Source organism: Aureococcus anophagefferens, assembly GCF_000186865.1.
Source record: "Aureococcus anophagefferens unplaced genomic scaffold AURANscaffold_5, whole genome shotgun sequence".
NCBI lineage: Eukaryota > Pelagophyceae > Pelagomonadales > Pelagomonadaceae > Aureococcus > Aureococcus anophagefferens.
In genome coordinates, this window is record NW_008705565.1 from 1,677,419 (window position 1) to 1,704,688 (window position 27,270).

General features: G+C 73.5%; 4 protein-coding genes across 4 annotated transcripts; 3 read left to right on the forward strand and 1 right to left on the reverse strand.

Annotated features, from left to right (window-relative positions):
* Positions 1–1,657: 1,657 nt before the first annotated feature.
* Positions 1,658–3,492, forward strand: ARS8 (hypothetical protein; the record flags this gene model as incomplete). The annotated part of the gene is made up of 2 exons (XM_009036704.1): positions 1,658–2,835; positions 3,003–3,492. The coding sequence occupies 2 exons, from the start codon at positions 1,658–1,660 to the stop codon at positions 3,490–3,492; spliced, it is 1,668 nt and encodes a 555-aa protein (XP_009034952.1).
* An 824-nt stretch (positions 3,493–4,316) lies between these two features.
* AURANDRAFT_23601 (hypothetical protein) lies at positions 4,317–5,525 on the reverse strand (the record flags this gene model as incomplete). Its single annotated transcript, XM_009036948.1, has 1 exon — positions 4,317–5,525. The coding sequence occupies one exon, from the start codon at positions 5,523–5,525 to the stop codon at positions 4,317–4,319; it is 1,209 nt and encodes a 402-aa protein (XP_009035196.1).
* An 11,149-nt stretch (positions 5,526–16,674) lies between these two features.
* On the forward strand, positions 16,675–18,195 carry AURANDRAFT_62685 (hypothetical protein; the record flags this gene model as incomplete). The annotated part of the gene is made up of 1 exon (XM_009036705.1): positions 16,675–18,195. The coding sequence occupies one exon, from the start codon at positions 16,675–16,677 to the stop codon at positions 18,193–18,195; it is 1,521 nt and encodes a 506-aa protein (XP_009034953.1).
* A 1,659-nt stretch (positions 18,196–19,854) lies between these two features.
* Positions 19,855–22,311, forward strand: AURANDRAFT_22806 (hypothetical protein; the record flags this gene model as incomplete). The annotated part of the gene is made up of 4 exons (XM_009036706.1): positions 19,855–20,103; positions 20,179–20,829; positions 20,992–21,296; positions 21,549–22,311. Coding segments are annotated over 4 exons (1,968 nt in total), but the record flags the coding sequence as incomplete, so codon positions are not given.
* Between the last annotated feature and the right edge of the window lie 4,959 nt (positions 22,312–27,270).

Here is a 27,270-nt window from a genome sequence, read left to right on the forward strand (position 1 = left end):
GCCTCGCGCCGCGCCGCGGCCCCGCCGCCGCGCGCCGCGGCCGCGGCCTCGCGCCGCGCCGCGCCGCCGCCGCGCGCCGCGGCGTCGCGCCGCGCCGGCTCGGGCCCGTCGCCGGCCCCGGAGTCGTCGCGCCGCCGGGCCGGCTCCCCGTGGTCGCCGTCGCGCCGCCGGCCCGCGTCGCCGTCGTCCCAGTCGACGCGGAGCGCGCGGCCGGCGACGCGCGTGCCCGCGAGGCGGACCGCGCGCGCGGCGCCGGCCTCGTCCGCGAACCGGAGGTAGGCGATGCCCGGCCGGGGCCGCCGGAGCGCGGCGAGCGCGCCGCAGCCGCCGCCGGCGAAGACGCGCGCCAGGGCGTCGTCGCCGAGGCCGAAGGGCAGGTTCCCGACGAAGACGGTGTCGACGGCGGCCGGCGGCGCGCGCGCGCGCGGCTCGAAGGCCTCGCAGTCGATGGTCCGCTCCTCGCCGCCGCCGGCGCGGACGCGCACGGACGTCCGCGCCGCCGTCGCCGCGTCGTCCGGGTCCTCGAAGACCGCGTAGGCGACGTCGCCCGCGGCGACCTCGACGGACGCGAGCGCGCCGAACGCGTCTCTGAGCACGTCCCGGAGGTAGGCCGCGTCGGCGCCCGCGGGCAGGTGGCGCACGACGACCTTGCGGTCGATCTCGTAGACGACGTCGGGGCTCGCCGGGTTGCGCCACGACGACTCGATGGCGTAGTTCGACCGCCGGTCCGCCCAGCGGTTATTGCTCGTCTTCGACCGCGCCGCGAGCGCCGCGGGTCGTCTCCGGGGTGGTGGGGGGAACGGGAACGCGATCGCGTCGCGCAGCAGGCACGCGCACAGCAGGAGCGTGCGCATCGCCGCCTAGAACAGCTCGAGAACGCGGAAGAGGCCCATGCTGCTCGCCCAGCTCAACGATGGCTTTTGTACGGCATGTTGAGCCTATGTTGCACCCGCCGCCGCTAGGTCGAGTACGTGCCACGACGAGGGCCGAAGAGCCGGGTGCGTGTCTCGGTCTTCGGCGGTTCCTGCGGGAGTCGCGCCACCGTCGGCGCGCCCGCGCGTGGTCCGCGGCCGACGGCGGCCGCGGCGCGCGCCGCCGGGCGCGAGCGCGCCGCTTCGACGCCGGCAGCCGCAGCCCCGCGGCCGCGCGGTCGCCGGACGACGGCGAGGCCGGAGGTAGGCGTGGCAGCAGGCCGGCCGAGGCGTGCGTCCGCGCTTGTCCGAGACGGTGTCTGTGTAGGCCTTCCGACCGAGGCATTATTTTGCTCGATTGTCATCGGATTATTATCGACTACCCTGCTGGGCGCCTCCCGCCCTGTGAGGTCCCTCCCGTCCTCCCGCGGTTCCTCCCCCCCCCCCCCTACGTTTAGAGACGCATCACGGCTATGGGCGACTCGTACGCGTCGTCCGAGAGCTCCGAAGACGGGGCCTGGGAGGTGCGCCCGCTCTTCTCCGGCGACGCTCCGTCGACGCCGCCGCCCGCCGAGGCCCCGTGCGCGTTTCCGACGACCCTTCTGCGGCGCCCGAGCCTCCGCTTCGCCGCCGCCCTCGCCGTCGCCGCCGCGATCGGTCTGGCCGCCCGGCGCCGCGCGCCCGGGGGCGGCCCCGCGTCGACGGCCCTCGCGGGCGCCGCGCGGCGCGAGGCGGCGTCGCGGACCATGCCCCACGTCCTCCACGTCGTCCTCGACGACGTCGGCTGGGACGATCTGTGGGAGTCGCGCGACCTGCCGCCGGCCGTCGTGTCGCCCACGATCTTCCGCCTCGCCAAGGAGGGCGTCAAGTTGACGTCGTACTACGGCCAGAGCTACTGCACGCCCGCGCGCGCGGCGCTCCTCACGGGCAAGTTCGTGCACCGCCTCGGGTTCGCGAGCCCCGAGGCGGACTACTGGGGCCCGCTCGAGGTCGTCGGCGACGCGAACTACAGCGTGCCCCTCGGCCACGAGCTCCTGCCGGCGCATCTCCGGAATTTAGGCTACGCGACGCACGGCGTCGGCAAGTGGAACGTCGGCCACTGCGCGACGGAGTACCTGCCGTGGAAACGGGGCTTCGACACGTTCCTCGGCTACTTCAGCGACGGCATCCACTACACGACGCACGCCGTCGACGAGTACGGCGGCGGCGTCATCTCGGCCGACGACGACGCCGTCGACGAGGCCCACACGCTCGCGGATCTCGTCTACTACGACGGCGACGACGCATCCTTCCGCTGGGACCGCGGCCTGGACTTTCTCGGCGAGCACACGACGGCCGTCTTCGCGCGCGAGGCGCTCCGGCGGCTCCGCGGCGGCGGCGACGCCGCGAAGTACGTCTGGCTCGCCTTCCACGGCGCCCACGACAACGAGGGGAGCCTCGAGGGCGTGGACGTCGACGACGACGCGTTCGACGGACTGGCGGAGACGCTCACCGCGGGCCGGCTGGCCTTTGCGAAGAATCTGCGGTTCATGGACGACGCGATCTTCGGCCTGAAGCGCGCGCTGCTCGACAGCGGCCGCGACTTCCTCGTGGCGGTCCACAGCGACAACGGCGGCTTCCCCTGCGCGCGGTACCTGGGCGGCAGCAACGCGCCGCTTCGCGGCGCGAAGTTCGACTTCATGGAGGGCGCGCTGCGCCTGCCCGCGCTGCTCTACTCGCCGACGCTCCTGAGCACCGTGGCCCGCGGCCGCGCCTACAACCACCTGTTCCACCACGTCGACTGGCTCGCGACGTTCCTGTCGGCGGCGACGGCGACGGCCGCGCCCGAGGTCGCGGCGAAGCTCGGCCCGGGCTACGACTCCGTGGACCACATGGGCGCCATCAACGACGCCCAGGTCACGGGCCCGCGGACGCGCGCGCCGGCGTCCCGGAGGAGACGCGCGCGCACGCGCGCGCGTCTCGAGTCGACGAGCGCGCCTCGAGAGAGAGGGAGCGCGCGCGCCCCGAGAGCGCGCGGACGAGCGCCCTGAACGCGCCCCGAGAGCGCGCGCCCCGCACCGCGCCGACGCGTCCACCGAACGCGCCGCGCAGGCGCATCCTCTTCTCCGTGTCCGCGACGGGCTTGGTGGTCCGCGACGGCGACTACAAGCTCATCCGCGAGTACGGCGACTCGGGCTGGTTCGAGCCGGACCTCGACGCGTCGGGCTTCTCCCGCGAGGACGCGAAGCGCGTCTGCTTCGAGGGCGACGAGCCCCAGACGTTCCTCTTCAACGTCCGCGACGACCCGGAGGAGCGCGCGAACGTCGTCGACGCGCTCCCCGACGTCGCCGCGCGGCTCGCGGCGTACGGCGACGACGCCTACCGGGACGAGTTCTTCCACTTCCCGCTGGAGCGCGCCTGGATCTTCCACGAGCTCGACGACGAGGAGGCCGCGCGGCTCCGCGCGACGTGGATCGACACGTCCGACGACGACGTCTACCGCTTCATCGCGCCCTGGGGCTGCATGCTCGTCTTCGACGACGGGTCCACGGCGCCGGGCGGCGCCGGCGTGCGCCTCGAGGACACGCGCGGGCCGGGGTAAGGGTGCTGGCGGTTTTACTTCTTCGCGCGCGCGCCTTCGCGGATTGAGCGTGTCCTCGGGCTTGGGCTGCATGCGACTCGGACGACGGGTCCGCGGCGCCGGGCGGCGCCGGCGTGCGCTTCGAGGACACGCGCGGGCCGGGGTAAGGGTGCTGGCGGTTTTACTTCTTCGCGCGCGCGCCTTCGCGGATTGAGCGTGTCCTCGGGCTTGGGCTGCATGCGCCGCGACTCGGACGACGGGTCCGCGGCGCCGGGCGGCGCCAGCGTGCGCTTCGAGGACACGCGCGGGCCGGGGCGTAAGGCTGGCGTTCTTCGCGCGGGGCTTCGCGAACGCACACGGCGTACCGCCCGCCCCCCCCTTGTCGTCGACATCCAAACTTTGAAACTCGCACGCGTCGTCGTTATACACGTGCCATTGGCAAAAAGAGAGATGCAGGCAAAAAAAAGTATGGAGGGCGGGGTTCGAACCCGCGCCCGAAGACTGGTGCCTAAAACCAGCGCCTTAGACCACTCGGCCACCTCCACTCTACCACTGCGCACTGTGGGGTTTGAACCCACGCATCCGAAGATAATGGGGCTTAAATCCATCGCCTTAGACCGCTCGGCCAAGCGCGCTCCAACCCACGACCTCAACCCAAAAATCATCTCTGCGGGCCTTCGAGCGGCCAATAGAGCAGCCGAATCCTGGATGTCGAGACATGTGTAAAGAAAATTCTAGCGAGTAGTGAGATATCTGAAGCATGCCTTTCATCGCCCGCAATCGACGCCGGAACCCCGCTCGCGCCGACTACAAAAGAACCTCCAACGCCACGTTTACCGCCGCCCCTACTTGGACACGTTGAACTTGAACTCGATGATGTCGCCGTCCTTGACCTTGTAGGTCTTCCCCTCCTGGCGGTACTTGCCGAGGGCCTTGAGGTTGGCCATCGTGGGCTTGCCGCCGCAGTGCTCCTTGAAGTCGTCGAAGGCGCAGAGCTCGGCCTTGATGAAGCCGCGCTCGAAGTCGCTGTGGATCGCGCCCGCGGCCTGGGGCGCGAGGGAGCCGTCGTAGATGTTCCAGGCGCGGACCTCCTTCTCGCCGGCCGTGAAGAAGTAGATGAGGTTGAGCTCCTTGTAGCCGCACTTGATGATGCGGGGCAGGACGGATTTCGCGCCGCCGTTCGACTCGACGATGGCCTTGACCGCGTCGGGCCCGCCGGCCTTCTTCGCCTCGAAGAGCTCCTCCTCGTACTCGACGGAGAAGGGGATGGACGTGCCGCCGCCGTGGGCCTTGATCCACTCCGCGATCTTCGGCAGCCACTTGGACCGCTTCGCGATGTAGTTCTTCTTCGAGAGGTTCACGAGGTAGACGATGGGCTTCGTCGTGATGAGCGCCGGCGCGCAGACCTTGAACTCGGCGATCTCCGCGTCCGTGAAGCCCGCCATGAACGCGGGCTTGTCGTTCGTCAGGTGCTCGACGATCTTGTCGCGCGCGGACAGGTACGCCTCCGTGAGCTTCTTGGGCTTGACGCCCTTCTTGATGGCCTCGTGGGCCTCGATCTGCTTCGTCACGTACGCCAAATCCTTCTTGCAGAGCTCGGACTGGATCGTCTCGAGGTCGCGGACGGGGTCGATGGAGTCGTCGACGTGGATGACCTCGTCGCTGTCGAACGCGCGGACGCAGTGGTAGATGCCGTCGACGGCCTGGATGTGGCTCAGGAAGGCGTTGCCGAGGCCCGCGCCCTCCGACGCGCCCTTGATGAGGCCCGCGATGTCCGTCACGAGCAGCTTCGCGGGCACCTTGCTCGGGGGTTTGTAGAGGTCGCAGAGCCACTTGAAGCGCTGGTCCGGCACGCCGCACTGGGCCTCGTTGGGGTCGATGGTGCAGAAGGGGAAGTTCTCCGCCTGGGCGCTCTGGTCCGTGAGCAGGTTGAAGAGGCTGCTCTTGCCCACGTTGGGCAGGCCCACGACGCCCATCTTCAGCGACGTCTTCACGCGCCCCCACTTGGCCGCGCCGGCCTGGCCCTCCGTCGTCTCCACCTTCTTCGGCGGCATCCTCCGCGCGACAAGTCCGCGAGCGGTCGGCGGCGCGGCGCTGCGCGAAGGTCTGCGAGCACTGCCGGCGACGGCTGCGGCGAGAGCTGAGTCGTGGTCGTGTTGCCGGCGTCGCCGACATCATGATCAGCTCGGCCTACAGCCGTACTGTCAGGCCTACCGTCGCGGCAGGCCTCGCGGTACCGCGCGGACGACCGTCGTCATCGTCGTCAACGACACGGCGCGCGTCGCTCCGGTCGGAAATCACGGTCACGCCCTTAGCAGCCCCGCGCGCGTCGCGATCTCGTGCTTGCCGTCGCGGCAGTCGAGCAGGAGGTGCGCGAGCGACGGCGGCGCGGCCATGTCCGCGCCGACGCCGAGCACCGGCGGCCGGGGCTCGTCGAAGACGTCGAGGTCGCCGCGCGTCCACTCGTCCATGCCCCAGGTGCCCGCCTCGGCCGTCGCCGATCGGCCGTCGGCGGCGTCGCGGACGAAGAGCGTGACCGCCTCCCGGAGGCCGCCGCCGGGCGCCTCGCGCGCCTCGCGCGCGCAGCCGAGGACGACCTGGGGCCGGCCGCGGATCGCGCAGAGCGACGCGCCCTTGGGCACCTCGCCGCCGCCCGGCGCGGGCCAGTCCAGGCGCGGCGCCTCGTAGTCCGCGGGCACGACCCTGCGCACGACGCCGGGCTCCAAGAGCGGCAGCGGCAGGCTCGACGTCCACGGGCCCGCGCGATCCGCGCCGCGGAGCAGGGCGGCGTCGCCCGCGGCCTCCGCCGGCAGCAGCGCCTCGACGTTGGGCGCGGCGAGGTCGCGCGGCGCCACGCGCTCCGCGACGGCGTCGCCGCGGAGGCTATGCGCGCCGACCTCCACGAGCACGCGGCCGCCGGGCCCCCGGGCCGGCGCCCAGCCGCGGCCGTCGGCCCGGAGCCGCGGGAGGGCGACGGCCGCGAGGCGCGTCACGCGCACGCGCGCCAGGCCCCGGCACGTCCGCTCGAGCGCGCGCCGGCGCGCGAGCTCGCGCGGGTCGCCGCCGAACGCCGGCGCCGCGTCCGCCGCGGCGAATTTGCCGAGCTCCCCGACGAGCGTGCGCGCGTCCGCGGCGGCCTTGACGAGGGGCGCGACGTCCGGGCACTCCGCCGCGAGGCGGTCGCAGTGCGCGGCGAGCTTCGCGGCGTCGACGAGGAGCACGTCGCCCTCCTTGAACGGGAGCAGCGCGAGCCGCGGCGGGTCGTGCCACGCCGCGCGCTCCGCCGGCGGCGCGCGCGCCGCGTCCCAGACCGCGCTCCGGGCGCAGGGCGCGAGGTGGGCGCCGCAGACCAGGGGCTGCACGCGCGCGTCGAGGAGCGCGCGCGCCTCGTCCGCGTGCCGCTGCCGCTCCCACTCGAGCGTCGCCGCGCAGAGGCCGTGCCAGGCGCTGCAGACGAGGGCCGCGGCCCGCAGGGAGCTCCGGCGCACCTCCGACGCGCCGTCGCGGAGGCCGCAGTTGCCCGCGTCGATGGAGTAGCAGAAGCCGTGCGTGCCGAGGACGACCGCGCCGAAGACGTCGTGCAGGCCGCCGCCGCGCTGCAGCGGCGACGGGAAGCGGCGGCGCGGCGTTTCGGCGGCGGCGAGGCCGCGGGCCGGCGCCGCGGGGCTCCAGCTCGGCGACGACGGCGCGAGGATGAGGGCGCACTCCGAGCCCGCGTCGCCGTCGTCGAGCTCCTGCTCGCGGAAGGGCACGGGCGACGAGCGGCTGTGCTTCGTGCAGGATTCGGGCAGGGTGATGGAGGCCGATCGGCCGCGCTTGCCGCCGATGGCCATGGTGTCGGATGGGCTGCCGCTGTCGACGGGTGCGGTGTATGACACTTTCTAACTTGGGAAAAGGCTCGAAAGGAACCTCGATTCTTTCGGATCCAGGCGCAAGCGAATTCCACTGAATCGAAAAACACGATAAAGCCCTTCCTTGAAGATATTGTATCGGTATGGTGCGGGGCAGCATGGGCTGCTTACCTCGACGATGAAGGCTGCGGCAATATGGGTGCTGCCGCAGCGACCTGCGTGACACGAAAAGCGTGATGCGCTGCTCGCGAGACTAGTCGCACGGCGGAACCACTGCAGTGATCCATGCTGCGTCTCGTCGCGCTCGCGACGCTCGCAACCGCCGCGACGAACCCGTGCGGCCGCGACGTCGCGTGGATCGCCACAACGAACGCGACGGCATCGCTCAACGCGACGCTCTTCGCGCCGAGCGCGCGCGGCGACGCGCCGTCGGCGGCGGCGCTGCGCCTCGGCGTCTGGCGCGAGACGTCGAACGCGACGGCCTGCTGGGCCGCGCGCCTCCGAGCCGAGCTCGCGCTCCGCGGCGCGACGGTCCGGCAGGACCTCGCGCGCCACTTCGCCGCGGCGACGGCGCCCGGCGCGCTCCGGGGTACGGGGCCGGCGAACCCGTTCGCGACGGCTCGCGCGAGCTGGACGTCGCGCCGCGGCGACGAGGCGGCTCGCCGGACGTCGCGCCTCGACCGCCGCGACCGCGCGACGATCTACGCGGTCCTCGACGCGTACCTGCCGCGCGTCGGCGTCAACGGCATGTTCGAGGCCTGGTGCGAGCTCAAGCGGTCCATCGCGAGGCCCGCGGGCTGCGAGGGCGCCGACTGCGCGTCCGAGTCGTCGTTCCGCGAGAACCACGTCTTCGCCGCCTACGTGGGCTACGTCGCCGCGGAGCGCCTCGGCCCGCCGGCGCTGGGCCTCGCGCTCGACGCCGCGGAGCGCGTCGCCGCGGACCGGCGGGCCGACCCCGACTGCGCCTTCGTCTTCGGCTCCGGCGCGTTCCACGCGCACGGTTTAGCCTGGGGCGGCATGCTCTCGGCCGCGCGCGTCGCGGGCGGCGACGCCCGAAGGACGGCGCGCTTCATCGAGGGCGCGTGCGCCTTCCTCGACGAGACGACGAACGCGTACCACGCGTGCGTCCACGGCGTCGGCCACGGCGCGCTCCAGGTCTTCCGGCCGCGGCGGCCGGAGGCGGGCGCGTGGCGGGGCTTCTTCGACGGGCCGCTCCAGGTCTGCGCGGCGCTCGCGGGCGGCGCCTGGTTCCGGCTCAAGTGCGCGACGGGCGTCTTCCACGAGGCGTCGGTGGACGCGACGGCGCCGGGCTTCGACGGCACCGACGGCCTGCTCGAGACCTTCGCGCCCTGCGGCGGCCTGCCGGACGTCGTCGCCGGCGCGGCGTCGACGTGCCTCTGGGCGAAGCTCAAACCCAAAGCGAAGCGGCCCGAGAACCAGACGCTCTTCGCCAACGAGGGCGCCACCGACCCGTGCCTCCGCTGCGAGGCGTCCGGGCCCTGCGACCGGAGCTTCCTCCCGGCCTGCGCGTACGCGGAGGCGTCCGTGCACGCCGCGGCGCGCGGCGCGGCCGGCATCGACCACCCGCACTACCCCGCGGAGGTCTGCGCGGCCTGGGACCCGAAGCAGCATCGGCGCGCGTTCCTCGCGTGCGTCGTCGGCGCGCACAACGCGCAGCCCGACGGCCGCGTGGCGCCCTTCACCAAGGGCCGCGGCGCCGACGAGGGCGCGCTCGACTTCGACGACCGCCTCGCCGCGTTCCGCGCGGCGCGGCCGCCGCGGCGCGGCCGCGGCGGCCAGCGGCCGTCCTGCGCGGGCCTCGACGACGAGGCGGCCCGCGTCTGCGCGGCCGCGGCCGCGGCCGCGGGGTCCCTCGAGGCGCCGGAGCTCTTCGACATCGTCGCCGCCTTCGAGCGCGACGCGCGCGGCGCGTACTAAACGGGGGCGCTTGACGCGCGCGGGGCGTGCTGAACGGGGGCGCTTGACGCGCGCGGGGCGTACTAAACGGGGGCGCTCGACGCGCGCGGGGCGTGCTGAACGGGCAATTAGGGCGGGGCGGGGCGCGAGGAGGACGCTCAGTAGGACGCGCGGCGGCTCGTCGCCGCGGCGCGGACCTTCCGGCGGAAGGCCGGGCGGCACCGCGGCGCGCCCGTCGCCGGGTCGTGCTTGCGGAGGCGCTCCGTGCAGAGGTCGACGGCCTGGGCGTCGAGGAGGGGCACGCCCTGGGCGTCGATGAGGAGGGGCCGCTCCTCGGGGAGCGGCGCGAGGGGCAGGTCGCCGAGGCCGCGGTCGAGGCGCGCGCCGCCGGCCGGCGGGCCCGCGCGCGCGCCCGCGAAGGTCGCGCCCAGGTTCGCGCGCGCGCCCGGCGGCGCCGCGAAGGGGTCGCCGTCCTCGAGGCTGTCGTCGCCGCGCCGCAGGGGCGGCGAGTCGAGCGCGTCGTCGTCGTCGTCGTCGTCGTCGTCGTCGCCGTCGCGCGGCGCGGCGCCGGGCTCGGCCATGAAGTCGTAGCGCCAGCTCCAGGCCGGGTCGTGCTCGTCGATGGTGCCGCCGCGGAGCGTGAGGGACCAGTCCCGGGGCGCGTCGCCGTCGTCGACGTCGACGGCGTCGCCGTCCTCGGCCGCGCGCGCGTCGACGGCGTCGTCCAAGTCCTCGAGCGCGCCCGGCGCGCCGCCGTAGACGTCGGCGCGGTCGTAGGCCGGCCGCGCGCCCCAGGGCGCCTCGTCGTCCTCGGACTCCAAGGTCGGCGGGCTCGCGAGCGCGCCGTCGTCGTCGCCGTCGTCGTCGAGGTACTCGAGGAGCTTCGTCCGCGTCACGCAGCGCCGCATGAGCGCGTCCTCCGCGAAGGCCGGCGCGACGGCCGCGCCGACCTCGTCGGGCGACTCGGGCGAGAGGGACCGCGCGCCGTGGGCCGGCGGCGACGCGGACGGGCAGCCGCCGGGCGACGGGTCGACGATGACCGTCTCCGCGGGCGACGGCGCGGCGGCGGGCCGCGCGCCCGGCGTCGCCCCAAAGGGCGCCATGGGCGGCAGCTCGTCGGGCGACACGGCGGCAGCGTTCCCCGGCGGCCGCGGCGCGCCGTCGCGGCGCCGGCGCTCCGCAGCCTTGCGCTCGCGCTCCTCGGAGCCCGGCGTCAGCGACGTGAGCACGAGGCCGCCGTCCGCGTCCGCGCCGCGGCGCTTCCGCTCGCTGTGGCGGCGCCGGTGGTTGCGGCGCGCGACGGGCGTTCGCGCGGCGATCTCCCCGGGCGACGCGTCGGACCCCAGACTCTCGGGCGTGACGACGGCCACGGGCGTCGCGGCGGCCGGCGCGCGCTCCGCCAAACGCGCGCGCCGCGACGGCGACGCGTAGGGCTCCGACTTCCAGGCCGAGGACGACCGGTGCTCGCGGGCCTCCATGTCGAGCTTGCGGGCCTTGCGGCGCGCGCGGCGCCGCGCGGACGGGCTCAGCGCCTTCTTGCCGACGGTGTCGACGCCGTTCGCGGCGTCGAGCGCGTCGCGCTCGGGGGACCCGTAGGCGACGATGACGCGCCGCGGGCCCTTGGCCTCGCTCGCCGACGACGGCCGCGGGCCCGGCGCCGCCTCGGGCGCGCGGCGGCCGCACCCGGACCGCTTGCCGGACGGCGCGCGCGCGGATCGGGGCTTCGGCGCCGCGGCGGCCGCGCCGCCGCCGCGGCGCCGCGCGTCGGGCTCGTAGCACTCGCGGGCCTGGGCCCCGCCGCCGGGGGCCACGCCGTAGGCCGCGCCGAACTGGTCCAGGCTGTTGGTCCGGTCGCGGAACGGGGCGCCGCCCCGGCGCCGCGGCGCCTTGCCCACCGACGCGGGCGCCGCCTCGTAGGGCGACATGTTCTCGCGCGCGTGCTGCGGCGTCACGCGCGGCGGCAGCCGCGGCAGCGCCTCGCTGCCGAAGAGCGCGCGCCGCACCTCCGACGAGTCCATGGCGGGCTGCCCCGACGTGCCAGAAGTTAACTGCAGCCGATGAGCTGCCCGAAGAGCATCCTTGACTTCATGTACTGTGATATTGCACTGCAATTTGCAGTGGAGCTAAAGCGATGCGATGAGCTCGGCCTCGATGGCGGCCACCACGACGCGCCTCCACGTGAGCGGCCTGGCGCCGGACGTCACGGACGCGGACCTGCGGACCCTCTTCGCCAAGGTCGGGCGCGTCGCGAGCGCGTCCATCGCGCGGAGCCGCTTCGAGGCCCTGTCGCGGGGCTTCGGCTACGTCGACGTCGCCGCGGACGCCGCCGCGGCCTGCATCAAGACCTACGACAACGCGACGTGGCGCGCGGGCATGAAGCTCGGCGTCGCGCCGGCGCGGCCGACCTTCGCGGCGCGCCTCGCCGCGGAGCGCGCGGCCGTCGCCGCGCGCGCGGCGAAGCGCGACGAGGAGCGCGCGGAGCGGCGCGCGAAGACCGTCGCGCGCGACGCGCGCATCGTCCGGGACCGCGGCGCCTCGGCGGCGCTGAAGCGCGGCCGCCGGGTCACGCGCTTCCCGGACGTCGCCGCCGCGCCGCCCTCGGACGACGCGTGGGCGCCGGTCCCGCGGCCGCCGCGCGCGGCGCCGGCCGACGCCATGGACGACGCCATGGACGACGACGACCGCGCCGCGTACGCCGAGGCGGAATTCGACGCCATGGCGGAGGAGGAGGACGACGACGACGCCGACGCCGACGGCGACGACGATCGCGCCGCGCTCGCGGCGGCCGAATTCGACGCGATGGAGAGCGATGACGAAGAGGAGGAGGACGACGACGATCAGGCCGCGCGCGCCGAGGCGGAGTTTGACGCGATGGAGAGCGACGAGGAGGAGGACGAGGAGGAGGACGATCAGGCCGCGCGCGCCGAGGCGGAGTTTGACGCAATGGAGAGCGACGCCGAAGAGGAGGAGGAGGAGGAGGAGGAGGAGGAGGACGTCGTCGACGACGACGAGCCGGCCGACGCCGTCTCTCGGAGCATCGCCGCGGAGAGCGACAACGCGCTCGGCATCTTCGGGGATTTGCTCGCGTCCTCGGCGCCGGCGAACGACTCCGACTCCGAGGAGGAGGAGGAGGCGGCGGCGGCCCCGGCGGACGCCATCGCGCGCGGCCTCGCCGCGGAGAGCGACGCCGCCCTCGGGGTCATGGAGGCGCTACTCGCCGGCGGCGCCGCGGGCGCCGGGCCGAGCGCCGCGGCCGAGTCCTCCGAGGACGAGTCCGAGGACGAGTCCGAGGACGGCGCGGCGCGCGCGCCCTCGGAGGGCGACGGCGTGGCGCGGGGCCTCGCGGCGGAGAGCGACGCCGCGCTCGACATCATGAACTCCATCCTCGGCGCGCCGGCGCCGGCGCGCGACGCCCGGTCCGAGATCGAGAAGCTCCGCGAGGAGATCGCCGCGGAGAAGCGCCGCACGAGCGCGCTCGCGCCCGCCGCGGACGACGCCTCGGCGTCCGAGTCGGAGTCCGACGCCTCGGCGTCCGAGTCGGAGTCCGAGTCGGCGTCCGACGGGGCGCCCGCCGCCGCGTCGCCGGCCGACGCCGTCTCGCGGGGCCTCGCGGCCGAGAGCGACACCGCGCTCGACATCATGAACGCGCTGCTCGGCGCGCCCGCGGCGCCGCCGCCCGCCGCGGCGCCGCGCGACGACGCGTCGTCGTCCATCGAGGCCATGCGGCGGCAGATCGCCGACGCGCGCCGGCGCGGCGCGGAGCTCAAGGCCGCCGCGGCGCGGTCCGCCGAGGACGCGTCCGAGTCCGAGTCCGAGTCCGAGAGCGACGGCGAGCCCGCCGCGCCGGCGCCCGCGCCGAGCCCCGCGCCGAAAAAGGCCAAGAAGGCCAAGAAGGCGCCGCCGCCCGCGCCGAGCCCCGCGCCCGCGGCGCCGCCGGCGCCCGCGGCGTCGGCGGGCTTCAGCTTCGACTTCTCCGGCGGCGCCCCCGCGGCGGCGGAGGAGAAGCACGGCACGGCCGTCGGGTCGCACGAGTGGAACTCGCTCCGCGACATCTTCAAGGCGACGCCCAAAACGGAGTTCGCCGGCGAGGGCGGCGGCACCGTCGCCATCCCCTTCGCCGCCTCCGGCGGCTCGCTCGGCCACAGCTTCAACTTCGCCGCGGCGCCCGCGGTGGCTCCCGCGGCACCCGCGGCGGCGACCGCGGCGGCGGCGGCCCCCGCGGCGGCGCCCGCGGTCGCGGCGCCCGCCGTCGCGGCGGACGGCGCCTTGCCCCTCGCGCGCGTGGGCCTCTGGGACGGCGCCGAGGCCGCGCGGGCGGCGGCCGTGGCGTCGCTCGACGCGGCCGCGGCGGGCGAGGACGAGATCCACGCGGCCTGGGAGGCGAACCGGACGTCGCTGACGCAGACGTACAAGCGCGCCTACCGCAAGATGTTGGCGAAGAAGCGGCGGCGGATGCTCTAATGGCCCAGGCTCTACTTGGGATTACTATCCGCGCGGGCGCGGGGCGAGAGCGACTCCGCGGAGAGTTCCCGGCGGAGCGAGTCCGCGGAGCCCGCGCGCGGGAGCGGCCGGTCGCTGACGCACATGTCGCGGATGCCCGCGAGGCGCTTGCGGAGGTCGAGGTTCTCGGACCGCAGCCGCTCGAGGCGCGTCTGGAGCCGCTTGTGCTCCCACTCGAGCTGGCGGTACGCCGTCGAGTCGTCGCCCCGCGCCGGGTTCGCGAACGTCACGCTCGGCCGCCGCGCCAGCGCGCCCGGCGAGTCGTCGCCGTCGGGCGCCTCGTTGCCCATGGCCATGGTCGGCGACGCGCAGGGCCGCTGGGCCGCCCCGAGGTCGCCGAAGGACCGGCGCCGCGCGTCCTTGACGTCGTTCCAGCACTCCGCGAGCGCGTTCTCGAGGAGCACCATGCGGCGGATCCTACAGACGTGGGGCCAGATGGCGCGCTTGCCGCCCCGGAGGTAGTGGTCCATGTCCCTCGCCGTCGGGTTGCAGATGGCGCTGAGCCCGACGGTCTGCGCGTACGTGAACCGCGGGCTGATCGTGACGTCGCCGTGGTACTTCTGCGAGAAGACCTTGCGGATGTTGTTGCCGTAGAGCGTGGGCATCAAGCCGAGCTGGCTCAGCATCGTCGCGCGCATGCGCACGGACAGCTCCGCGGCGCCGACGACGCGCCGGTACTGGCGCGCGAGCGACCCGCGCCACGGGCCCTCGGGCCGCCCCGCGGAGTCCTCGACGATCAATTTCACGTGGAAGTTGACCTGGGCGACGATGAAGTTCGACACGTTGAAGAGCGTCGCCATGCGCTTGAAGGGCACGTCGGCCTGGATGGACCCGTCGATCCACGAGACGCCGTCGACCTCGAAGGGCGCCACCCTCCCCCGGTCGTCCTTGGCCTCGAGGCGCTGGGGCCGCTGGATGCCCGGCAGGGCGCAGGACGCGGACACGGCGCTGCTCAGCGTGACGTGGGGCGTCGTGATGTGGTTCATGAGCAGGCGCTGCGCCGCGCCCGAGCCGCCGCCCGCTCGCTGCGCGGACACGGAGATGCACGTGACCTTCTTCGTCTTCTCGTAGGCCTCTAGAAAGGTCATCTCGCCCCAGTAGAAGTCGCAGGTCCGCTTGAAGGCCTCGCGGTCCACGAGCACGCGGCTGCTCGCGAAGTTGAGCAGCTGCTGCCACAGCGGCGGGAAGAAGCGGTGGCCCTCGCGCCTCTGGCGCCCGTCCTTCGTGTAGTCCGTGGACACGCCCGGGACGAGCACGTCCCGCAACAATTCCGCCTTGGTCTTGCAGCCGAACATGGCCGCCATGATGGACCCGCCGGACGTGCCGGAGACGACGTGCACGCTATCGTAGACGCCCGCCTCGATGAGGCCCAAAATGTGGCCCCCGTGGTACATCGTGATCGCGCCGCCGCCCGACAGGCAGAGCGCCGTGACGCCAACGGTGCGCCGCACCTGGTCGAAGAACTGGGCCTTGTCCTCGACGGACACGTCCGCCGCCTTGGACACGGCCTTTAGGCCCGTGACGACCTCGTCGAGGTAGCAGTCGATGAGCCGCTTCGTCGCCGTCGGGCTCGTCGGCGGGTACCACTCCGGGCCCTCGATGCCCAGGTGGTTCCGCTTCGTGACGCCGCTCAGCGCGAAGCGCAGCGCGTTGCAGGCGTCGGCGCCGCGCCGGCTCCGCGCGGCGCTGAGGTCGTCGATCGCGCGCCGCAGCAGCGTCGCGGACGGCATCGAGCTCTCGTCGTCGACCCAGGCCTGGTCCTCCTGGGCCTTGGCGCGCGACACGTACTCCTCCCAGGTCACGGCCTTTTGGAGCTCCTCGAGCAGGCGCTCGCGCGCCGGCGTCGCCATGAACAAGCGGTTCGCGAGCGTCGACGCCTGCCGGAGCGTCAGGAGCACCGTCAGCAGGCTCAGCGCGCAGCCGATCATGACGAGCTGGTAGACGACGTAGCAGCCCTGCGCGAGGGCGAGAACGCCGCTGATGAGCACCCACAAGCACGCGAGCGGCACGCGCACGAAGAGCGACGGCGCGAAGAGCAGCGTGAGCGCGAACGACGACGTCGTCCACGCGTTCCAGTAGCGCAGCAGCAGCGGGTGGGCCAGGGATTGGAGCATGGCTTCCCAGGCCATGGCTGCGTGCGCGCGTGCGCTCCGGAGCGGTCTGGAGCTGCGCGCGCGCGCAGCACGAGCGCGACGGCGGCGGCGCCGGCAGGCCCGAGCTAAATGGTTCAAGCGTGCTGCAAGGTGAGCTCGGCCGGAACCTGCGGCGAACGCGCGCGCGCGCGGCGCGGCGAAACGTCCGACTTGCTCGTTCTCGCCACGCGCGTCGCGAGCTCCTTCGCGTCGAGCCTTGTCCAAGCGGGCGACTTTGTGGCTCGACACGGGCATGCCTTTGCTGGCTAGCATGAAAGCGGTCTCCTTGAGGAGGAAAAGCGCACCCATGCTCATGAGGATGAGGGACACCAACATGCACCGCCGCGTCTCGGCCGGCAACTCGTAGCGCTTGGGTTCCACGCGCGCCTGCCGCGTCTGCGTCCGGGCTCGAGAGGTACTGGTCCAACATCGTCTCCGGGGGGTCCCGTGAGGATCTTGGACACGGACATGATGCGGTCGGCGTTGGCGCCGGACTTGGGGGGCTTGACGAGCATGTCCTACGAGCAGATACTCGCCATGCTCGCGAACAAGTCCCAGACCCAGATCGCCGGCCTCGCGCCGGGCGGCGCCGCGGCAGCCTCGGCGGCCGCCTCTCCGGCGGCTCCACCGGCGGCGGCGGCGGCGACGGCGGCGACGGCCCCTACTAGGCCCCTACGGCGCTGCGAGCAGGTCCCCTGCGCGCGCTCGGACGTCCGTGCCGAGAACGGGGAGCGCGTCGGCCATCGGACGCCGTCGGGCCAGGCACGACCCAGGCCAGAAATAAATTGCCGCAGGGAGCGAGCATGGACATTTCAGCCGAGCCCTGCACCTGCTCCGGCGTCGAGGTCGTCGGCCTCACGCGCACGCGCCCCTACGTCATCACGGAAGCGTTCCAGCAGAACACGCGGACCTTCGGCGAGCTGCTCAAGTCCGTCGACAGTGGCGTCAAGGCCCTCGAGGCGACGGACCTCTTCTCGAGCGTCAGCGCGTCGCTGCGCGAGGACAAGGGCCACCCCGGCGCGACGGCCGCCAAGGTCACGGTGCGCGTCGCGGAGAAGCAGCCCTACGCCCTCAAGGTCGGCGCGACGACGACGCCGACGAACGGCAACGACGTCACGTTCGAGTCGTCCGCGACGCTCCGGTCGCTGCTGGGCCACGGCGAGCTCGCGACGGCGACGCTCAACCAGTCGACGCAGCAGAACCACGAGATTCAGGTGTCCCTGAAGAAGCGCGTCGCCGGCGGCCGCGTGCTCGAGGCCGCGTTCAACGAGGGCGCCGGCGAGGCGCCCTGGGCGCCCGGCGCCGCGGAGACGCGCGCGCAGCAGCTCGGCACGACGGCGGCGCGCCTGAGCCTCGGCGCGAACTGGTTCGCCGAGTGGTCGCGGCGCGCGGGGCTCCAGGACGGCAGCCTCAGCGACAAGTGGTCGCTGAGCTACGGCGGCTCGTCGGAGAGCCGCGACGTCCCCCAGGCGCCGACGACCGGCGCCGCCGCGCACCACCGCGTCGAGGTCGCCGGCGTCGGCGGCCTCGGCGACGCGGCCTTCGTCAAGGCCGAGGCCGGCGCGCAGGCGCACGCGCGGCTCGCGGCGACGGCGAACGGGTTCGTCGCGGCGTCCGTCGCGGCGCGCGTCGGCGCGATGGTCGGCCTGCCGCTCCTCCTGCGCGAGAACATCTTCAAGGACGTGAGCGACGTGCCGCCCATCGCGACGGCCCTGGCGCCGCCGACGAACGGCGCGTCGCTGCCGCTCCACAAGCCGGACAAGTTCTACCTCGGCGGCCCGTCGGCGCTGCGGGGCTTCGACCGCTGCGGCGTCGGCGCCCGGAAGCCGCCGGGCCTGGACCCGGCGGCGGCGGACCGGCCCCAGCGCGCGCCGTCGGTGCTGCTGCGCGCCTGGCGCGACATGCGGTCGCCGTCCGCGCCCGCGGAGTCGGCCGCGGACGCGTGGGACCCGCACGCCGCCGAGGCGACGACCGACGACGACGCGCTCCCCTTCGCCGGCGCGGCCACCGGCGGCACGCTCTTCTACGCCGCCGCGGCGCTCCTCTCGGCGCCGCTCCCCGGCGCGCCGGGCGCGCAGGGCGCGCGGGGCCACGTCTTCGCGAACGCGGGCGGTTTGGTCGACGCGGACCTGCTCTACGCCGGGCCGCGCGCCCTCGCCAAGGACCTCGCACACGAGACCCGCGCCGCCGCGGGCGTCGGCCTCTCCTTTGCGCCCGCCAACTTCGCCCGCCTCGAGCTCAACTACGCCTGGGTCCTCCGGGCCCAGCAGTGCGACCTCGTCAAGCGCCTCCAGTTCGCCATCACCGGCAGCTTCGGGAGCTAGACCCGCCCGCTAACTATCGTACCCCGGCGTTAACTATCGTAGCCCGGCAGGTGGAGCACGCCCTCGGCGTCCCAGGCCACGCCCGCGGCGACCCAGTCCAGCGGCGGCGGCGTCCGCGGCAGCCTCGCGGCGATGGACGCGGCCGCGCGCGCGGCGTCCGGCTCCGGCCGCCGCGCCTCGGCGAGGAGGTCGGCGCAGACGTCCGCCGCAACGCCAAAGAGCGGGTCGTCGTCGCGGACGCCCGAGACCAGCTCGCCGGGCTCGACGGCGTCCTTCTGATCCGCGAGCGCGCGCGCCTCGTCGATGACGTCGTCGGCCGTCGCCTCGCTCTCGGCGCTCCAGGGCAGCGTGCCGCACAGTAAATAGGCCATCGTGTAGGCCAGCGACTCGAGGTCGTCGCCGGGCACCGCGGGGCCGTCGCGCAGCGCGTTCGCCGACGCGAAACGCGCCGTACCCGCGAAGGTCTCCTCGCTGGAGCCGACGGCGCCGCGCTCCGCGCAGAGGCCAAAGTCGATGAGGACCGGCTCGCCGTCGTCGACGAGGACGTTCGCCGGCTTCAAGTCCCGGTGCACGAGGCCCGCGGCGCTCAGGTCGGCGACCGCGGCGACGAGCGGCGCCGCCACCCGTAGGACGGTCCCGCCGGAGAAGCCCGTGCCGCAGGTCGTCGCCCAGAACAGGTCGTCGACGCTCGGCCCGAGGCGCGCCAGGACGAGGCACGCGCGGTCGTCGCGGTCGAGGAACGCGAGGGGCTCGACGACGCCGGGCCCGCACGCGACGCGCGCGGCCCGCAGCCGCTCGAACTCGCGCCGCAGCATCCGCCGCGCCCGCGGCGCGCGCGCGACCTTGGCGGCGGCGGCGCGGCCGCTCTCGGCGTGCGACGCCGCGTAGACCTCGCCGCAGGCGCCCGCGCCGAGCACGCGCGCGTCCCGCGACCGCCGCGCGTTGTGCGCCGCCGCCGCGAGCTCGTCGCTGATGAGCAGCTTCGCCTTCTTCATCGTCGCGAGCTCCGCGGCCGACGTGTGGATGCGCCGCCGGTGCTTCAGGACCTTGGCGATGGCGTCGCTGAGGCGCGCGTGCTCCGCCTCGAGGGCCGCGCAGCGCCGCGCCTCGCCCGCGCGCCGCACCTCGAGGGCGCGCGCGACGCGCCGCGGGCCCAGCACCTCCTCGCCGACGCGCCAGGCCTGCTGGAGGGCTGTGGCTGATGTTAGCAGCGTGAGGAAACGTCTCATTGCGACGCTCCTTCACCGATCCATCGTGCTCTGCGGTCCCGGACAAGAGATCAGGAGACGATGGTCCATGGCTCAGGCGCCCTGATGCGCGCGCCCTAGACAAAGACACACGCACCTGGCGACCCCTTGCGAGAGCCCTAGACACACGCACCTGGCGCCCTAGACAAAGACACACGCACCTGGCGCCTAAGTTTAGACAAACACATACATCATGTCCGCAGCTCCGCCCCTCAAGGAGAAGACGGAGGAGGAGATCCTCGACCGGATCACGACGCTCTACTCTCAGCTCGAGGAGCTGCGCGAGCGGCGCACGCAGGACGCCGCCGGTTCCACGGACAAGCACGACGGCCCGCGGGTCATCCTCGTCACGCGGCGCCTGCCGCGCGACGCGCCCATCGGGCCGACGAAGCGGAAGCGGACGCCGGACACGATGGACCAGGCGCTGAGCAACTTCCGCCAGGTGAGCCAGAGCGGCCGCGAGGTCGTCTGGGTCGGGTCGCCCATCAACGCCCAGGTGAGCGTCGGCGAGCAGCGCGAGATCCGCGAGCGGCTCCTCCGCGAGCGCAAGTACGCGCCCGTGTTCCTCGACCCGAAGCGCGAGCGGCTCTTCTACGACGGCTTCTGCAAGCGCGTGCTCTGGCCCCTCTTCCACAGCTCGCCGCCGACGACGGAGGACACGGTCATGCGCGCGCGCCAGCCGCCCGTCGCGGGCCGGTGCCTGAGCCCGGACGAGACCTGGGGCGACGACGGCGAGGCGCAGCTCTGGTCCGCGTACGTGTCCGTGAACCAGGCGTTCGCGGACGCCGTGCGCGACGTCGCCGCAGACGGCGATTTGATCTGGATCCAGGACTACCACTTCATGCTCCTGCCGTCCATGCTCCGCGCGCTGAGCCCCCACGCGAAGCTCGGCTTCTTCCTGCACGTGCCGTTCCCGTCGTCGGAGCTGTACCGGACGCTGCCGTTCCGCGAGGAGGTGCTCCACGGGCTGCTCGCGGCGGATCTATTGGGGTTCCAGACCTACGACTACGCGCGCCACTTCCTGAGCTCCTGCGAGATGGTGCTGGGCATCGAGACGTCGCCGGACCGCATCGAGCACGACGGCCACCAGACGCGCGTCTGCGTCTGCCCCGTGGGCATCGAGCCGTCGTCCGTCGTCGCGCGGTCCACGGCGGCGCCGACGCTGGCCGCCATCCAGCGCCTCGAGAGCCAGCTCGCGGGGCGGACGCTGTTCCTGGGCGTCGACACGCTGGACCCGACGAAGGGCCTCGTGCACAAGCTGCTGGCCTTCGAGGAGCTCTTCCAGCGCCACCCGGAGCTCGCGGACGAGCTCGTCTTCGTCCAGGTCGTGCTGGGGCGCGGCGGCGCGGCGACGCAGGACGCGGAGCAGGGGCCGGCCTTTGGGAACGTCCACGCGAAGCCCTTTGGGATGGGCGAGCCCGGTAGCCGGAAGCCGAGCGACGCGAAGGCGCGCGAGGACAAGGGCGGCCGCCAGCTCCAGCTCGCGGACAACTCCTTCTCCGCCAAGGCGCTCCAGTCGCGGGCTTTGTTCAGCACGCTCGAGCGCCAGCTCCACGCCATGGTGTCGCGCATCAACTCGCAGTACGCGACGCTCGACTTCGAGGGGCCCGTGCAGTACTTCGCGGCCGACGCGCGCGCGATGCCCGGCGAGGCGACGCTCGCGGCGCTCTTCTCCCTCGCCGACGTGCTCGTCATCACGCCCATCCGCGACGGCATGAACGTCGTGCCCTTCGAGTACCTCGTCGCGCGCGAGGCCCACGAGAAGATCGGCGCGGTGCTCCTCTCGGAGTTCGCGGGGTGCGCGCGGTCGCTCGGCGGCGCGGTGCTCGTGAACCCCTGGGACACGGCGCGCCTGTCGACGCTGCTCTACCGCTTATTTTGCCGCGCGCGCAAGGGCAACGCGCGCGACGCCAAGGCGAGCCGGCGGAACCGCAAGGCCGACGACGACGACGACGACGACGACGACGACGACGACGACGACGAGAAGGACGGGCCCGACAGCGAGGCGTCCGACGACGACTCCTCCGCCGACGAGCTCGACGACACGACGGACGACGAGCGCGAGCCCGCGGCGGCGACGTCGCGCGGCGACGCGCCCATGCGGAGCCGGTCGCTCCGCGCGCGCGGCGTCGAGCGGAGACGCGCGCACGAGCACATGCTCCAGTACGTGTCGACGTTCACCGCGCGGTCCTGGGCGAAGCGGTTCCTCGATCAATTGACGGAGGCGTCCGAGACCAAGGCGAGCCGCACGCTGTGCCGCGAGCTCACGGTGCCCCAGCTGCTGCAGCCCTACGCGAAGACGTCGCGGCGCCTCGTGGTCTTCGAGCTCGAGGGCGTCCTGGCGAAGCCCACGGCGCTGTCGGAGCTCATCGACGTCGGCGAGCGGACCTTGGACCACATCGCCGCGCTCTGCCGCGACGACTGCAACCGTTTAGTCGTCGTGCTGAGCGCGCGGACGGCCGACGCGCTGAGCCGCATCTTCGCGCCCATCGCCGAGAAGCACGTGAACCTCGCCCTCGCCGCCGAGGAGGGCCTGAGCGTGCGCTGGCGCGGCGACGAGCCCTTCGAGATGCAGGTCAGCGACTTCGACCTCGACATGTCGTGGGCCGACGACGCGGCGCCGCTCATCGAGTACTACACGGAGCGGACGCCGGGCTCCGTCGTCGAGAAGAAGGAGAGCGGCCTCGCCTGGCACTACCGGGACTGCGACCTCAACCACGGCGCCTGGCAGGCGCGCCAGCTCCAGGTCGCGCTCGGCGAGCTCGCGAAGCACGTGCCCCTGTCGGTCTTCTCGGGCGACAAGTTCATCGAGGTGCGGCCCATGCGCCTGAGCGTGCCCAACGTCCTGGACCTCGCGCTCCGGCGCCTGCGGGACGAGGACTCGCGGGCGCCCGCGGCGTTCCCGTCGGAGCCCGCGTCGCCCGCGCCGCCGGACGACGACGCGGCGCCCGCCGCGGAGTCGCCGGAGTCGCCGGGCGCGGCGCACCGGTCGCTGCGCCTGGCCAACGACGACGACGACACGGCGCCGACGGCGCCGACGGCGGCGACGTCGCGGCCGCGGGCCTACGTGCGGCCCGTGGACTACGTCTTAGTGGTGGCGTCGGGCAACGGCCTCGTCGACGAGGAGATCTTCGAGTCCATGGCGCCGCCGCCCTTCGACCTCGACGAGTTCTGCGCGCGCGTCGCCAAGCTCAACGCCGGCGAGGATCTGGACGACGACGACGAGGAGGAGGAGGAGATCGCGGGGTCGCTGCCGCTGACGCTGCCGGCGCGGCGCGCGCGGAGCCGCGACTCGTCGCCGAGCCCGCGGGCGTCGCGCTCCGGGTCGTCGAGCCCGCGGGGCGGCGAGGCCCGGAGCCGGTCCGAGAGCCCCCGGCGCGCCGTCTCGGAGACGCTCGAGGGCCTCGCGTCGGCGCCGCGCGGCGTCTTCGACGGCAAGTCGCACGTGGACCTGCGGCCGTCGACGCCGCCGGCGGGCGCGCCGCCGGCGAGCCGGCCGTCGCCGCGGCGCGCGCGCGCGTCGAGCGACGGCCTCGAGGACGGCGCGGCGGCCGCGCGGCCCCCGCGGAGCTCGTCCGGCGGCAACCTGCACGCTTTGGACCGCGAGTCCGCGCAGGACGAGGCCGTGCTCGAGCAGTTCGCGCGCGTGCTGAAGGGCCGCGAGCTCCAGCCCCGCGCGCCGAAAGGGCGGCGGCCCGAGGGCGAGGCGCCGCCGGCGCTCCAGGACACGATGCGCCGCGCGGATCTCGCCGCGAAGCAGAACTTCAACCCGCGGCGCGACTTCCCGCCGTCGGCCATGCTCTTCCAGGCCATGCGCCGGCGCTACGGCCGCGACTGGAGCCGCGTGGACCTGCCGACGACGGCGTCGGCCTGCTGGGCCCTCGTCGGCGGGCGGACGCCGCGGCCGGGCGCGCAGCGCGCGGAGCGGTCGACGTTTTTGGCGGAGTTCGAGGACCTGCACGGCGGCGACGCGCCCGACGTGCTCACGGCGTTGAACGAGGCGAAGCCCGACGACCTGCGCCACGAGGGCGAGCCGCTCGAGGGGCGGCGGGCGCTGAGCGACTCCGTCGCGGGGCCGGACGGCGCGCGGCGCGCGGCCGACGACGGCGACGTCGTCCGCCGGAGCCAGCCCGCGACGCCCGCGCGGCGCAAGGCGCGGAGCAGCTCGGCGCCGCCGGGCATGGACGACGACGACGACGCCGCGCCCGCCGCGCCGCCGGAGCGGCCCGCGCGGACGCCGTCGCCGCCCGCGCCGGAGAAGAAGATGTCGAACGCAGTGTCCTGTGGTCGTGACGGTTTTTTTAGAGGTTTCACGACGAAACATCGTTATCGCCGTGCGTCGTAGGTCGAACGCGGCCATGCTCACGCGCGCGCTCCACGCCAACGCGCTCGCCCTGTCGCGGGCGCTGCGCTTCCCCGCGCCGGAGAAGGCCGACAGCCTCGAGTCCGCCGCGGCGGCCGTGACGGCCGCGCACCGCGAGGAGCTGCGGAGCCCCGCGAACAAGCAGCCCCTCGCGTCGCCGAGCGCCGCCAAGGCGAAGCGCCCCGCGGCGGACCCGGCCTGGACCGGCGGGCCCCGGCCGCCCCCCGGGTCCTACCTCACGGACCCGGGCCCGCCGCGGTCGGGCGCGCCGCGCGCGTCGTTCGCGGCCATCCAGGCGTCCATGCTCGCGCCGCCGCCGCCGCCGCCGCCGCCGCCCGCCCAGTGGCACTCTACCGTCTGGGACGCCCTCAACCAGAAGCTGTCCAAGGCCGACGACGACCCGCTCGCGCGCCGCGAGGTCGTGTCGTCGACGCGGCTGCGGGCCGCCGCGCGGTCCGCGACGCCGCCGCCGCCGGGCGCGACGCCGCTCTACATCTCCTACGCGTCGCGCGGCGCCGCGACGGAGCAGCAGCGCCGCGAGTTCGACAAGGCCGCGCGCGGAGCAGGGCAGCAAAAGAGAGCGAAATTCCCAACTTCAAAGGCTCCGATCTCGGCCGTTTCCCACTCGTTTCGGCTGATTTTTGGACGAGCGATCATCTCTCGGAGCGCTCTCGAAGCGTAGATGCTTTTTCGGGAAACACTCACGTTGAAGCGACGTTGAATCTCTCTTTTCCTGCCCAGGCGCGTCGCGACGCGCGAGGCCGTCGAGAAGAACCTCCTCGGCTTCTCGCGCGCGACGGCGCGCGCGATCGACGCGATCCCGCGGCCGCGGCCGCGCGCGGCCGCGCCGGCCCTCGACCGCGTCGGCGAGGAGTCCGACGACGATTTGGTGCCGGACGTCAAGGTCGTCGAGCCGAGCGAGCATTCGGCGTCCCCCCTGCCCCCGCGCCTGCCCCCGCACCGCCTCGAGGCCGCGCGCCTCGAAACACGCATTTCGAGAGATTTCGGCGATGACGAAACATCTTCGCACCTCGTAGGCTCGCCGTCGTCCGCGTCCGCGGCGCCCGCGCTGCCGCCGCCGCCGCCGGACATGGAGTCCATCGCCGCGGCCGCGGCCGCGGCCGCGGACGACAGCCACCCGGGCCTCGACCTGCCCCTGCTCACCTTCTCCTGCATCGTCGGCATCAAGCTGAGCCAGGCGACCTACTACCTCCGCAGCCACCACATGGTCGCGGATCTGCTGGCGCGCATGGCGGAGCAGTCCCGCGCGGACGTGGCCGCGCGCGCGGTCGCGGCCCAGATCCTCCTGGCCCAGGAGCAGGAACGGGACGCCGCGTCGCGGACGCCGTCCCGGGCGCCGAGCCCGCCGTTGGCGGGTGGGGGGGAGTAATCTCTTTTCAGCGGTCGAGCGACCCCGGCCAAAATCGACTCTCTCTCTCTCTCACGCAATCCTGGCCATCCCGGCATCGAGGTGATGGTCCCGCGTCTTTGATTGATTTCAGGCTGTCAGGGGGTTCGGGGGGTTCGTTCGTGTGGGCGTTCGATCGGTGGCACCCCTGGGTTCAAGCCCTGAAAAAAAAACGGGGCAATGTGGCCTAGAACTCCCGAAGAATCGACGATTTCGCCGGCGAAGAACTGCGCTTCGTCAGTTCGTCAGATGCGGCGAGCCCCGCGGTCCGTCGTGTTCCGGTGGCGTTCGTGGGGCTAGCGGGGGGCGCCCGGGCACCGGCGAGCCCATCGGCCCTCTCCGAGAACGTCGTTTATCAATTCTTTCGTTCGATCGCGCGTCGACCCGACGACGCCCGCTCCCCGAACGCCCCTACCCCGCAGGTCGAGCGAAGTCGACAACCGCAAGGCCTTCAACGCCAAAAAGCAAGCGACCGTCCCGACGGTCGCCCCCTTCGTCATGAAGGTTTCACTCATCTCCCTCCTTCTCACAACCGTCTCCGCGGCCCGCCGCCGGCGTCTCGCGGAGCAGCTGGACCTGCCCAAGCTGGCCGAAGACGCGGACGAAGGCCTGCTCGGCTCCCGCGTGCTCTTCCAGCTCGAGTCGTCCGACGACGCGGCGGGCGTGGCCGCGAAGGTCTCGTCCATCCTCGACTGCGGCTCGTCCCCCGAGCGCATCTTCCGGTCCGCCGGCAAGTTCGAGGCCGCCCACAAGCAGGCCGGCCTGGACCGCTGGTACCAGGTCGAGTGCGGCGGCTCGTCCGACGACAAGACCGCGGCCTCCAAGGAGATGTTCGCGCACCTCATGCAGTACCTCGACTCCGACGACCACGACGGCGTCTTCTTCATCGAGCCGGAGATGGACGAGTCGCTCCTTTGGACGCCCGACGACCCGAAGCTCAACACGCAGGACCACTACGATGCCATCCGCCTCTTCGAGGCCTGGGACGTCACCAAGGGCTCCGCCGACGTCGTCGTCCAGGTCCTCGACACGGGCATCGACATGTCGCACCCCGACCTCAAGATGAACATCTGGCGCAACGAGGGCGAGATCTGCGGCAACGGCGTCGACGACGACAACAACGGCTACGTCGACGACTGCCACGGCTACAACCACGCCGACGACACGGGCACGGACCTCGTGAGCAGCAACTGGCACGGCAGCCACTGCGGCGGCACGATCGCGGCCGACTCGAACAACGGCGTCGGCGTCGCCGGCGTCGCCGGCGGCGACGGGTCCGAGAACTCGGGCGTCAAGCTCATGATCTCGGTCGGCTTCGGGGACACGGCGGTCAAGGGCTTCGGCGAGGCGCTCACGTACGGCGCGGACATGGGCGCGCAGATTTCGTCGAACTCCTGGGGTGACACGCGGCGTCCGCGACGATTTTCGAGAGATTTTGACCGCGAAAACGATCAAATATTGTTACCGACGTGCTTGGTAGGCTACACGGGCCCGGGCTACATCGCGCAGTCCATCAAGGACGCCATCGACTACTACAACGCGAAGAACGGCATCGTCGTCTTCGCCGCGGGCAACCAGAACTCGGCCTCGGACTACTACCCGGCGTTCGCGATCCCGCGTCCGACGCCTTTTCGCGAGAGCGCGCGACGAGCGCGCGTCGACGTAGGTACTACGACGGCACCATCGCCGTCGCGGCGGTCACGGACGCGGGCGTCCGCGCGTCGTTCTCCAACTACGGCGACTGGATCGAGATCTCCGCGCCGGGCGTCAGCGTCTACTCGACGCAGCTCGGCACGGCCTACGGCTACGCATCGGGCACGTCCATGGCCTGCCCGCACGTCGCGGGCGTGCTCGCGCTCGGCCTCAGCGTCGCGCCGGACGCGACCAAGGACGAGCTCCTCGCGTGCATGTACGAGACGGCGAAGGACGTCGACGGCAGCAACGGCGCCTACGCGGGCAAGCTCGGCGCGGGCCTCGTCGACGCGGAGGCCTTCGTCGCGTGCGTCGGCGAGGGCGCCGACCCCCGGCCGACGCCGCGGCCGACGCCGCCGCCGTCC